This window comes from Arvicola amphibius, chromosome 3 (genome assembly GCF_903992535.2).
Source record: "Arvicola amphibius chromosome 3, mArvAmp1.2, whole genome shotgun sequence".
Lineage (NCBI taxonomy): Eukaryota > Metazoa > Chordata > Mammalia > Rodentia > Cricetidae > Arvicola > Arvicola amphibius.
Window position 1 is genome coordinate 99,569,250 of NC_052049.1, and position 14,480 is coordinate 99,583,729.

The 14,480-nt window shown below is 41.3% G+C and overlaps 1 protein-coding gene across 4 annotated transcripts in view; it reads right to left on the reverse strand.

The window, feature by feature from the left end:
* Window positions 1-14,480, reverse strand: part of Aplp2 (amyloid beta precursor like protein 2) — a 70,735-nt gene that overhangs the window by 28,516 nt on the left and 27,739 nt on the right. For all 4 annotated transcript variants that reach the window (XM_038321543.1, XM_038321544.1, XM_038321539.1 and 1 more), the window contains exons 2-3: window positions 7,407-7,580; window positions 6,217-6,340 (exon numbers count right to left, since the gene is read on the reverse strand). In XM_038321543.1, coding sequence (XP_038177471.1) covers window positions 6,217-6,340; window positions 7,407-7,580 — 298 coding nt within the window. The remainder of the gene's footprint in view (window positions 1-6,216; window positions 6,341-7,406; window positions 7,581-14,480) is intronic.

A 14,480-nucleotide genomic window follows, 5' to 3' on the forward strand; every position in this document is an offset into this window, starting at 1 on the left:
TGGGGCTCCTAGAGGCTACAGCCAAGTGACAGAAGGACAGCAAAGGGAAGTGTGTCTGGTAGACTCCTGGCCGACATCTCTGAGGTCAACAGGGCTCTATGGAATCCTCTTGAGATTCCCACTGCAGAAACACTGGCCTTGCACAAGGATCCATGTGGGGGGCCAGAGTAAAGCCAATGGCTAAAACACTTGCAAAGGAGCACCTATAATGATGCACAAGCCATACAATGTCAGCTATGACTACACTCATCCCTCAGATACCTCAAGCTTTACATTTTCATGTATCACCAATTATGCCTCACCTGGTTCACTCTATCATGTTTTATAGATAAATAGAAGGCTCACTTTGAGGCAGGACAAGATTGAACTGTACTTTCTGATTAAATATATAACATATCACCTAATCAAATCACACTGGTTGACAGCATGGATGAGAGATGCAGGAAACAGACATCTATTGATAGTGTAACACTGGACCTGATATAAATCCTGCTAGACTTCACTTTCAATCTGTGATCAAGACATTTCCCTTGGCACTGGGGATGTAGCTCAATTGGTAGAATGTTTGGTCAGCATGCAAGAAGCCCTAGTTTCAGTCTTAATTCTCCCACCCCCAAAATATGACCCAAAACCCCACAAAACTCAGGTATGTGGCATGTTCCCATAATCCCAGCACAAAGGAGCTAGAGACAAAGGATTAGAAGTTTAAGATCATCCTTGGTTACATACAAGTTTGAGCTCAGCCTGGGCTAAATACAACCTCTAACAAAACAAAAACAAAAGAAGAAAACATAATTCTTGACTTCAACCTAGCAAAAATAGTAAGAAGTGGTGGGCACAGTAAACCCCTCCCTATCCTGCTTAGGGCATGGTGTGCACAGATCCAAACACACATTAAATTTTCAAATCCACAAAATGTCCACAATAAAACAAAATGAGGGAAGGGGACTGGAGAGATGGCAGCCTTCAAGAAGACTTTATTCTTCCAGAGGACTCAGGTTCAATTCTCAGCACCCACACCGTGGCTCACAACTGTCTATAACTACATTTCCAGGGATTCTGATGCTCTCTTTTGACCTCTGAAGAAGGAATCAACCACAAAGGTGGTACGTATACACACACACACACACACACACACACACACACACACACGGGGGGGGGGGGGTGGGGGAGAAAGAGAGAGAGAGAGAGCGCTACATTTAGTTCACAGCTTCCAAATATCTGGTGGCTCACAATTAGGTGCAACTCTAGAACCAAAGCCTCTGGTTTTCATGGGCACCTGCATTCATGTGTACATTACTCCCATCCCTAATTAAAAGTTAAATCTTAACAAAGAAAAAAAGACAGAGGTAAGAACTCTAGGACATCCACACCAATTAACAGAGATGCCTAATCAATACATAGCTACTTTTCATTTGTTCTCATCATCTCCTTCAGATTTATTAGGCAGAAGCTTTTTGGGTTGTTTTGTTTTGAGACAGAATCTCTTCATGTAGTCCTGGCTGTCCTGGAACTCACCTTGAAACTATGAAGACCAGGCTAGCCTGAAACTCTGGTGTACACCACCATGCTTGACTTTTATACACACACACACACACACACACACACACACACACACACACACCCCTTATGTGAGAGAGTGGGCATTTGTGTATATGTTGTCAAAAGACAACATCTGGTAGTGGGTTCTTTCCTCACACTGTAGGTCCCATGTCAAGTGCTTTTGCCTGAGACACTGCTGTTCCTGGGCAAAAAAAAAAAAATAAAAAATAAAAAAAAAATGTTTTCCTTTTTTTAAAGACAGAGTCTCACTATATAGACCAGCCTGGCTTCAAACTCAAGAGATCTACCTGTTTGTGCTGCCACCATGCCTGGCTTGAAGTTATAACATCTTAAAAGATATTTTGTCAACCTATTTCCTATCATCTCATCTCAGCACATGGAAAGGACCCACTGTGACTCTCAGTCAAGCATGGGTACAGACTCTCCCTTTTATTCACATTTGTCAACAGGAGCCAGTGAGGTGACATGACAGGGGAAGGAGCTCGCACTGAGACACTTGCTGCCTGTTTGATCTCAGAGTCACCTCCCCAACAGTGGAGGGAGATCTACAAGTTGTCCTGTGAGCTTCCCCACATACTGTAAAGTTATCATTATCCATGGATGTATAACATTATTGCTAGATGATAAACCAGTTAACTGAATGAGTAGATTATTTAGCACATAAATTCTATCTTTTCAAACTTATTTTTTTAAAAAGCAGAGACTGATTACTTATGATTCAGGGAGTAGACTATCAGAACTGGCGCACTCCCTGTGTGCCCATCTGGTATCCGTGTACTCATGTGTGTGCACATATTCAGGCCAGAAGTCATGCTGGAGACCTTCCTCTGTCTCCACCTCATTTTAAGAGACAGGGTGTCTCCCTTAAGGTGGAGCTCACTGCTTCAGCTAAGACTGGCCAGCAGGATCTCAGTCTCCATCCAGACCCTACCCTCAGGCCTGGGGTTAGATACATGCTGCCATGTCTAACTTGTATGTGGGTGCTGATGATTTCAATTCAGGTCCTCATGTTTTGGTAGCAAGCACTTCACCCACTGAGGTCACGGAAATACAGATCTAGGTCCATGTATATGTAACACACACAACGTATTTCTCAGCTCTGCTTAACAAATGGGCCAAAAAAAAAAAAAAAAAAAAACAGTAACAGCCTTAACAGAACTAAGCTCACCACTCAAACCAAGGCCAATTCTTAAAGAAATAAATGGCTAACCTCCGGGGGGAGGGGGAATAACAGGGTGGGTATGTTTTATACCAGAAAGCATATCCTTAAAGAAAGATAAAGACATGTGAAAAGGACTCAGGAACTAGAAAGGGGCTCCCACAGGCTGTATCTGAGCAATCATCACCTAACGAGATGAACACATGCAACATCTTAACTAGCAAATGTGTTATCAATAGTAGCATAACAAACTGACATCACACAACTCCCAAAAACAATGTTCATTTTGACACTGCTCTCAAAAATACATAAATCAGGGGCTGACAAGATGGCTCAGCAGGTAAAAGAACTTGTTGCACAAGTCTAGTGACCCGAGTTCAATTCCAGAACCCACATACAGGTGGAAGGAGAGAAGCCTGTTCTGACTTCTACATGTACATTGCAACATTGCAGCACATGCCTTCTCTGCCCTGAATCATTTACTCATACAGACATTAATAAATTTCTTCAAGAAAGCAGTATAGACAGACAAGCCCAAGCTTTCCATGCTGAAGCAGTGTGAAGCAAGGGCCAGACAGTATAGATAACAGGGTAAGGCTAGGGGAGGACCAGTTTATGAAGAGTTTTGTTGTTTTGCTTTTTTCAAGACGTGGTTTCTCTGCAGCTTTGAAGACTGTCTTGAAACTAGCTCTTGTAGACCAGGCTGGCTTCAAACTCACAGAGATCCGCCTGCCTCTGCCTCCCAAATGCTGGGATTAAAGGTGTGCGCCACCACCGCCTAATTAGATTATGGAGTTTTTAAACCATACTAACAAAAAGCTTCAATATTATTTACTTGAATAAAGAAGAGAACTACAGAATCTTATGCAAGGGCATAATTTGATCTTTACCTTAAATCACTGAAGGCAAAGAACTGGACACATGACTGAGAATTATGCGTGAAGGTTGCGATCACAGTCCAGACAAGAAGTGACAAAAGGCTGCCCAAGAGAAGAGCAATCTGAGGGAAGAAGGTGCAAGCCAGAAACTCACATTTTCTTAACTCTCAACGTCTTCTTGTTGGGTGTTGTAATGTTTTTGTTTTTTTAACAGTACCACTGAACAGACACAACTTTTAAAGATAAGTACTTAGGCCCAACAGCAGCTTACTATCAGGGCCTTAGCACGTGCTAGGCACTGTACAACAAACCTCCAGAATGCTCTCAAACTCAACCCTGACGCTTTCATTTCCTCTCAGATGATGCTCATGGGACTTACTTTTTAATCACAGAAACCATTAAAAAACATTGTTATGAAGATAGAAGGTTGCTGAAAGAATGCCAGAACTGTAGATAGAAGATTCTGTCCTGTCTGGTCCCATAGCCATTCAGTCTCAAATAAACACACAGAGGCTTATATTAGCTCAGGCTTATTATTAACTAGCTCTTACAACTTAAATTAACCCATAATTCTTGTCTATGTTTAGTTCCGTGACTTGGTACCTTTTCTCTGTAAGGTTTTATCATCTTGCTTTCTGTGTCTGGATGGCGACTTTGTCTCTGCCTTTCTTCTTCCCAGAATTCTTAGTCTGGTTGTCTTGCCTATACTTCCTGCCCGGCTATTGGCCAGTCAGCATTATTAAACCAACATGAGTGACAAATCTTTACAGTGTATAAAAGCATTATCCCACAGCACAGAACTTGGGATCTCTGTGAGATCTAGGTCAATTTGGTCTACATAGAGATTTTCAGGACAGCAAGGGCTATACAGTCACAGATATAGGCTCAAAAGGGGGGTGGGTCTTAAAGGCTATTGGCTGAAGGAGTTCCCACAATACCTCCCCTTTTTGTCTAAATAAGAGTTCTAAGCCTAATACAAAACATATATACAAAATATACAATAAGAACAAATATCAAGTATAAAAATTAGAATTATAACCAGCATAAACAATATCAAGCAAGAAACATATGCTAAATGTTTCAATAATTATCCTATCCTAAGGAGTCTAAGTCTTGTATTAGAAATAGCCTGGCCAAGTCATGAGAAGAAAGTAACTACTACTATCTAGTCTTCAACCCCATCGTAAACCTGAGAAGGGAAATAATATTACTTGAGTAAACAGGAAGTACAATCAAGCAACTTCCAAAATGAGCAATAAATGATAGAGACAACTAGCTACCAGGGCAATCACCCACAACGGGGGTTGGGGGGAGGGAGGAGGGTATCCTGAAACGGAAAACAAACACAAATAGAGTGCTGTTACAGTATGAGAATTTTACAGCCAGATTTCTCAGAGTCAAATGAAAGGGAAGACTGTCCTTAAACTACATCATACAAAGATTTTTAGCTCAGTCTGTGCCACACTGCAAGATGTTCAGATTTAAAGGAGATGGCTAGGCAAACACAATGTCCTTCCTTCCTTCCTTCCAAGGAATGATGTACATCAACATAAGAGTTGCTGCATACTTGGTGCAGTTCTTGGGTCTAGTTCTTCCTGTTACTTGGCCATTCTTGATACATATAAGCCTAATAAAAGCACCATAATCCATTTTGCTGATGTCTGTAGTTAAGGGAAAGTTTTAATGAAATGAGAAAAATCAATTTTTGCTCTTGTTTTATTTTGTTTGTCTTTCAAGACAGGGCTTCTCTATGTTGCCATGGCTGCCCTGGAATTCACTATGCAGACCAGGCTGGCCTCAAAAGTATATACCACCACCACATGGCCAAGAGAAATTTAACAGATGGCTCAGATTAGATCTAAAGAACTCCTCAAGTGTCAGTGTTTGTACCTCCCTTGCCTATGTTCATACTATTTGGGACCAACTACCAGTGCACCATCCTCACCAGCATCTGCCACCCACCCTGCTCTTGAATCACGCAGACTGTAGTCATTCACTAGGGAAGGTAGGGAAGGGCTAAGAAGACTACATTCACCAAGTAACAACCCTATTTCTGAGAACACACTGTCACTTGCAGCTTTCTTCAAACTGGCACTAAATGTTAACACCAGCAATAACATAACAACACTTGGGTAAAGCCCCAGCACTTCAGAATGATAGGACCACACAGCATCTGGCCCTGGCACCTGACCACATGCCATGAGTCATTTTCCTTCCTCCTGAGAACTACCACCAATCTGACTAACAGTCAATTTAAACAAGACGAACTGTAGGAAACAGGGGACCCTTTTCCTTGGTTGCCTTCTTTAGTGCTGTTTCAACTATCTTTCTTAGTACTAATTTCAAATAGTTAATATTAAGAGTAAAGCTGCCCTGCTTTGCAAGCAAGGCTTCTCTTTGGTGTCCTGGAAAAGGCTCATCCTCCAGAGTCAAGAATCACAGTGGAAGAGGCAGTTAGCTCCAGAGAAGTCTACCATCAACACAGGGAAGCACCAGGTACCCATGGGAAATCCCTCCAGTAACTCCATTTTAACAGATGTAGATACTTTACTGTGAGCCAAGAACAAAGCTTACAGGCTGGACAGGACACTTCTAAAAAGCAATCGAAACACTTACCAAGACACTTGAATGGAATAACGACGTGACTCTTGCACTGTTTTTTGTCCCTTCTGCACCAGTTATCAATACTGACTGGCTGGTTTGCTTCCATCACATTTGTGATCTGCAGCTCTGGATATATCTGTTTAAGAACAGTAACAACAAATCCACACAATAATCCTACCTGAAAATGGGTATTTCTGCCTCCACCCATATGCTCCATCAACCTTAAATGCTGTTACACTATTCTACATTATAGTGACAAAAATAAAAATATACTAAACTATTAGTTTTCTTTTTGTTTCTCACTGTTTATTTATAACAGATATTACCCAATTTCCTCTAGTCAAAAAAGTTTTGTTTTGATACAACACCATCGGTCTTAGCCAATCGGAGAACAAATCATCTGATTTGCATATTTTGCCACAAGCATGTTTTAAAGTGGTCATTAAACCTTCCTGTGACCTTGTCAATATTAGCCACACTCATCTGGAAAGACATGTGGTCCTTTGACACCAATGATGCGGTTGATCCCTGAGCATTTCCACAGATGCACAGGGCCACACACTTGTCACTGTCATTCTGCATGTAAGGTTGCATTTGCTCCCTCTAGACAGGACGAAGGCTGGTTTTTCTTTTGATAGCTTATATTTATGACTCCTCCCATGGACTGCATTTAAAAAGGGAGTCTGTAAGTAAGGCAAATGCAGGTTTTCAACCCAAAACAAATCTAACTTAGTATCAAGTTCACAGACAGGATGTGTGTAAAGTGCTGAGCTCTTTAAGTGAAAGACAGAGGCAAGTCTATGAAGTACCTGCTAACAGAATTAAAACCATACTTCACCCCGGTCCTACATGTGAGAAGTTAAACTCACATTCTTTTGCTATTGCAGCAAAGGGTCAAGTTGACTCATATCTAGAGGATCCTTCACAACACTGGCAGCTTTCTAAGAATAAGCAAAAACCACAAATTCTACACATGACATATTTTGCTTTTCATCTTCCTAAAACAGAACTAGGTTCCTACCAACTTTCTACAAAGAACTGAGCTCACAACACAAACAAGTAAAACCTCGGCAATATCTAAATTTAGAAACAAAAGGGATTGGAGTTCCAATTCTTAGTACTTTGGTCTTGGGCAGGGGGAACACATGCAACCCTGACCCAGGAAAAGAAGCGGAGTGTTAACTTTCTGGCAACACTCTTACCTCCTGGCAGTACTGGAGAACTTCCTCCTTTGTTCCCAGGCAGCTCTTGGTGCCTGTTGGGTCAGGCTCCCATTTCCCAGTCTGAATGTTCACATGCATGTTCAGCTTCCCACAAAACATCGCAATTTGAGGCTCAGCAACAGCAAAGCCTGTCCCAGCATTGGCTGCAAGAGCCTATCAAAAGAGAAACCAGAGACTTCAAGTTTAGTCAAAAGATATGCAGACAGGCACAGGCATTTAACAGTTGATACAGGACCAACACCTTACGGCTAAACTACTCAGTACCGCTCTACTTATTATACTTCAAGATCTAAAAGCTGAAAAGGAACCAAAGGGTGGCTAGTTCTGGTGCCAAAGTATGACTCCTGTAGGAATATTCCGATGTGATCTAGAAACGCATAATCACCAAACTGGCAAGAAGCCTTAGCAGGGAAAGCTAAGCCTGCCAAGCCTGACAACCTGAGTTTGATCCCTAGGATCCATGTGGTGGAAGGAGAGAACGGACTCCTGCAAGTTGTCCTCGGACCTCTGTGTGTGTCAAGGCCCTTGTATCCATTCAACCACCACCCACCCCTGAGAGAAGAAAAAAAAAAAAACAAAATAACTACCAAAAACTACATCGACCTGAAGTACCTTTCAAGTTTGAAAGCAAGCATTTTAAGACAAACAAAAGGAAATTCAACTTCGTATTTATGGAAATTAATTCCTAAATATAAACAGGTTTGTACCGACTGACTCCTGATCTCCAGGTCAAGCTACTGTAAATTAGAGTGTCTGAATATCAGGAAGGACAGCCAGTCTCTAACAGCGCCTCTACTGGTCTGCTTCAAAGAGCAGTTGGCAGGAACAGGTATGGTTCACTATCAACTTTTGTTTATTTGTTATCTCTTTTCCAAAATGTCTTATAATCTCGGGTATTTACTTTTTCTTTTTCTCCCCTCCGGTACTGGAGATTCAATCTAGGATATCACACAGGTTAGGCCTGAACTCTATCACTGAACTAAATCCCTACCTCATCTAGACATTTTTTTATTTTGAGACAAGGTTACTCAGGCTTGTCTTGAACTTTTCCTGCCTCAGCTTCCTGAGTGACTGGGATGGTAGGCCTATAGTACTTTTACATAAACTAATTCTTGTCTCAGGAAGTATGCCAGAATTTAAAACTGACCTTTGCGTATATAGAAAGTGAAAAGCTAATGGGAACTCTAACCCTACTACTGCCCACTTGGAAGACCTTGAATCTGACTGCTGTCTGTTCTAATACAAGCTACCTATTTCTTCACACACAAAACATGAAAACAGAGAGCTGTTAAAACTTCCAATAATTTACTTATTCACTCGTACAGCAAAAACATTTTCACCAAGCAACTGTATTAACAAAGTGCTAAAGGCTCAGTATAACAAGCATGAGCAAAAAGTCGTGACCCCTACTTCCTCAGTACTCCATCTAGTGTCAAGTCAAAACTTACACAAAAGAAGGGACGGGATTCACAGTCCTACAGAGGAAAAGAACACAGCACTGAGAAAACGTTAAAAAGAACATGACCTCAGTTTGAGCAGAGAGCTAATAAAGGAAGTTTCCAGAAGAAAGTGAGGCTTGTGCGGCGGTGTGGATGAAGTGTGGTGCACTAGCACCAGGTCTACACTGCTGGCAGCAAGGATCTCACTTGAAGTGCTATCACTCCCAATTCCTCTTCTGGTTGCAGAGTAAACATGAACTGTAAGCAAGCAGAGGAAGGGGTCGGGCCACTGGAAGTGCATGGTCCAACAGAAGGATATTGCTAGCTTGGGCTACAGTGGTGTGCAGTAAGAGACTCAAGATCACAGAGAGAAAATAGCGAGACATGGTGATAGATTAAATATGGAGAACGAAGAAGTTATTTGCAATATGCCCAGTATGCAAGGCTTCTTTCAAGCAGTGTGTCCTTGAATAATACTCGTGCATTTAGTGTTACAATAGTCAGTCCTTCATCCCTGGAGCTACGTCCCAGGACTCCCAGAGAATACCTAAAACAATGTAGTACGCTGAACTCAATATATGCTTTTCCCATGTCATAATAAAATTTAATGTATAAACTAAGCATACTAAGAAAGAAAGAAACAACAAAGGGCTGGAGAGATGAATCAGCAGTTAAAAGGACCCAGGTTCAACTCCTAGCACCTACATAGTGGTTCACAACCAACTGTAACTTCAGTTCTAGAGAAACGGGCATTCTCTTCTGGACTCTGCATGTACTAAACATGTACACAGTGCACAGGCATACATGCAAGTAAAACACCCATATACATAAGATTAATTTTTTTAAAGGAGAAAGAACAAATTTGAAATAATTTGTTTCCTCAATTTATACATGAACTAGAGTTAAAAATTAGGAATTCTTAATGTTTCAACTACATATGATCGTGTATGAATCCTTTAACAATGAAGTCAGCTACTAAACAAATAGAGTTTAGGGTGCCTATCTAATCATTTGGAAGACTGAGAGAACAGGGGACAGCATTTGAACTTAAGTCCCCAGAATGATCACAGATAAGAAAGTGTTGATTAGTTGTGTGAGCTCACGGAGCCATGACATTGAAACGGTCTGTTCTAGTGCATTCATCAGCCAAGGACTGTGTGCCACATGTTACTCATTATAATTGTTGGCTACAAGACCACAAAAGTTTCAACTGTATAAATGCTCAGTTATTGGGTCAACCACGGAGGTCAATACATCAGTGTAAGTGCATTTGATTTCTGCACTGAGATGGTCAGTGTTATCTTCCCTAAAGAGTCTAAAGTATCAGAGGTTAAAGCAACAGGAAGGAAAGCAAAACAGCCAGATCCTCCCATCAGTTACCACCAAGAAAGAGTAACTGGAATCAATCCAGACAGCTAATAGGATACAGTGATTCACTTCTGAGTTCAGAAAGATTAATCCTTGTGGTCATGAGAGACTCTCAAGACAGTATCCTCTGAAATATAAAAGGCCTCTGTGGGCAACGTCTAAGAATCAACTAATCAAACATACCCCGACCTCAGCTAGAGTGTGACAAGGTCACCATTCTATGATGTTTGTACTTCTTTACTTGGAGATGCTCTTATTTAATGTGCTCTCCATTTTCTTAAGCACCGACTGTGCCTTGATCCATTACTTCAACATATAAATCAACCTGCTTCCTAATCTAACATGTTACAAATGGGACTTCACTGCCAAGTCAGCACTTCTGATATCCTGTGAACTTAGAATCCTCTATGAAAGAAAATTAATGCCCCCACGTGTTGGCACTTAAGCCAGTCCGAGAGTTATGCACACGGCAGCACTTTCAGGGCTCTGAAAACAAACTACATCAATTGCTTTCCCATCCAATGCCTCACTTTACTTAGAACTTCGTTCTTGACAAGAAATGCCATTTTATTAATTTGGCTGAGAAAGAGTTCAGCTAGCTATCCAAGGAAAGAAATTCAACTTAGCAGCAGGTGCTCCCAATAATGTGAAGCAGTGTAAAGCATTTGCAGTCAGTGTACAAAATGTAAGTCTGAGCCCGCAACAGTCCGTCTGTCCGTGACATCACTTCAAGAGCCCAGCCCCTGCGTGGAGCTCATAAGCTGTCCCCCTTCTCACAGCTGCTCAGGACCAATGCGGCTCTCCTACATCAAACCTCATGCCTGAGCAGTTCTCTCCTCACTATACTGCCCCCAAATCAAATCTGGACCTACAGTGTGATAAAGAGCCCATGTACCATCTTCCCAGGGCAGGGGTTTCTCCTATGGCTGTGGGAATGAGGATTCCTTAGATGGAAAGGTACTGTTTATAGCCCATTCCACCCAGCTCAGCTATCATAAACACGAGTGAAGCAGGTGTCTGCTTCATCCAGTGAGGCTTACAGGCTAGTGATAAGACACTTACTCAAACGTCCTTTCCTTTGCACCTTAAAATCTTTAAAAAGAAAAATTAAATAACAATCAAAATTTGAAGAGCCTATACCATTTTCATTCCTCTTCTAGTGTTGAATAAAACTTCATGACCCAGAGGCTGGAGAGACAGCTCAGTGGTCAAGGGTACTTATTGGCTGTTCTTCCAGAACCCAGGTTCAATTCCCAGCACCTACAAGTTAAAATTGTCTGTAACTCCAGTTCCAGGCTTCTGACATCCTCACATAGACATGCATGCAGGCAAAACACCAATGAACATAAATAAAAATACAAAAAACCAAAACCTTTGTGACCCACAAATTCTAACAACCACTCGCCTTTAATTCCAGCACTCAGGAGTTAGAGGCAGGCGGTTCTGAGTTCCAGGCCAGCCTGGTCTATAGAGTGAGTTACAGGATGGCCAGGGATATACAGAAATCCTGTCTGAAAATAAAAATTTAACAATTTAAATATATGCCCACAAAGTCTTCAAAGATTTCTTATCAAAAGAAAGTGAAATACAATCTGTTCTTAGCATACCTCAAGATATTTGTCTCGGGAGAAAGAACATGAAGTCGGTTGGGGGGATCTGGAAGAAGCTGAGGGAAAGGATATTACTAAATTATACTGTATGAAATTTTTAAAAAATTATAAGGAAAAAATTTCTCTCAAGCTATGATTAACTACAATAAGGCAGGCAATTAGAGTGAGAACACTAAGAGAATGCCAGTGCAAATGTCGTCAGCAACAAGACATGTAAGGAAACCAGTCAGGAAAAAACTGAGAACAGTTACAAATCAGCAAAGACCAGGCACAAACAACGAATAAATGCAGTGTGGGAGCTTGAACAGGATCCTGGAACAGGAAAAGGACATCGATGGGGGAAACCAGAGCAATCATTTGCATAAGCCGTGCCAACACAAGCTCCTGTACGTGCTCTGTGGGTTATGTAAGACATTAAGTCCACAGCCAGGCAGAGGAGAATTCTGCAGTACTGTCAACTTTTACTTAAGGCCAAAAGATGACTATTTGAGAGCTGGTGTAGCTTATCAAAATAGCACCTGCTCAGCATGCATGACAAGTGGGATAGAGCCAGCACCATAAAAATATCAAGTGTTTTTGTGTTTACTCCTGGTAAAACTTCCTAGATTTCACTTTGGAGGGCACAGTTTCAATTTACAAATCCAATCTGTCAAAAAGACAACACAAGCCGGGTCTGGGGGCATGTACCTAGAGTCCAGCCACTGCTACGATTGCAGTGGGAGGACTGTCACAACCTGATCCTACTTCAAAAATGGGGATGGGGGAGGGAAGGAACAAAGGAATGAAAAGATCCTTTAGATCTTTTAGGCAACCAGTAAGGATTTTCAGAGCACACTCAATAGCTGTAAAACAAACGTCCTAATATAGTATATCATAGATATTACATATATTAAGCACTTTGGTTGCTGTTAAAAGTGTGGATTATGGTGGTTAAACCTGTCGATTTGACATTTAGAATCACTTAGAAGATACCACCCTAGGCATGTCTGAGAGGTCATTACCACAGGTACATACTTCATGGGCAGAGGTCTCAGGCTGGAAACAAAGGAAGTGGCATAGCACACATTCACCTCTGCTTCCTGACTGAGAAGGCAATGCAATCCAGAGCCACAAACTCCTGCCACCCCAGCTAGAGCTCCTCTTAGCACCACATGGTACCTACTACCACGATGCTCTTTGCCCTCAGATCATCAGCCAAAAACATACACCCTCCTTTCCTCAAGTTGTCTTTGGCAGGAACTTTACAGGAGCATCAAGAAGAGTAACTGACACACTATGGTTTAGCGCCATGGTCCTCAACTTTTCTAAGGATGTGACCCTTTAATAAAGTTTCTCATGTTGTGGTTACCCCCAAACATAAAATTATTTTGTTGCTACTTAATTAACTGTAATTTTGTTATTCTGAAATCATAATGTAAATAAATATCAGATACGCAACCCCCCGAAGAGATCAAGATCCACAGGTTGAGAACCACTGGTTCAGACCTTCACAGCATCTTCTCCAACGGCACAGAAGGAAAAGCTCAACTTTCAAACATTTCAACTATTTGACAAAACAGCAGAACTCTTAGGCAATATGAGAAAAAAAAAAAGCCTTGTTCTTAAAAATCACACCTGACAAGGCTGGAGAGATGGGTGGCTGTGGCGGGGAGCATTGCTGCTGTTACACAGCATCTCGGTTCAGTTCCCAGCACTCATTATGGTAGCTTATGTAACCTCAGGTGGTCCCATAAACACAGACAAGCAGGCAAACAAGACATAAAATGAAAATAAACGGTTTCTTCTAATGATGGCATTACAATAGAAATTTTTATATTTTGTGTGTGTGCACATGTGCATGCACATGCCATGATATATATGTGACGGTCAGAGGCCAACCTTACACCAAATGGGATTCAGGGTTGGAACTGGGGTCATAGGTTTTCATAGTACACACAGAGCCATTTCTTCAGGCTACATCTCAAAGTTCTTGGCTTTATTATATTCCAGCTTAATTCTAATTAGAAAGAGGTAAAACTAAGTATAAGGGGAAAATTAAAATATTAAAAGTTATTATTACAATGATACATATCAGCCATTAGGTGTTGTTTACAGACACAATAGTTTGTACAAATAAACAAATAACTTCACTGTTAATAGAGCTTTAAATATTAAAGCAGAAATGAAGTATTGTTTCCAAGACTGTCTCCACGGCTTTTTATAGGGACATGGTAATTTGTCCAACTAGATTATATTGATAAAAACCCAAGCACCATAATCAAATAGAAGCATGACTTTCACTTTACAGGAGATGAAAACTGAGTCTTTCATAAAAAAGGCTGTAGAAAATATATTGATGCTTAAAATTGGTTCCTGTTCCTGCATAGTTATCATAACACAGGAGGCCTAAGAAGCGTATTTCCAGGTGTACACAGCCAATAGGGACCCGTCTTGGATAAACAGCGTTCTGACTGCACCCTGCCTCAAAAGTGGGGCATGGACGGTAGCTAAGTATGAGACTGTACGCCCAGTGCCATCACCAACCACTTGTACTACTGTGAAGGTTACCCATCCCCCAAGTCTACTGTTTCTATTAAAATGAGAGGCCAGGAGGACTGGAGAGATGACTTAACAGTTATAAACACTGGTTGTTCTTC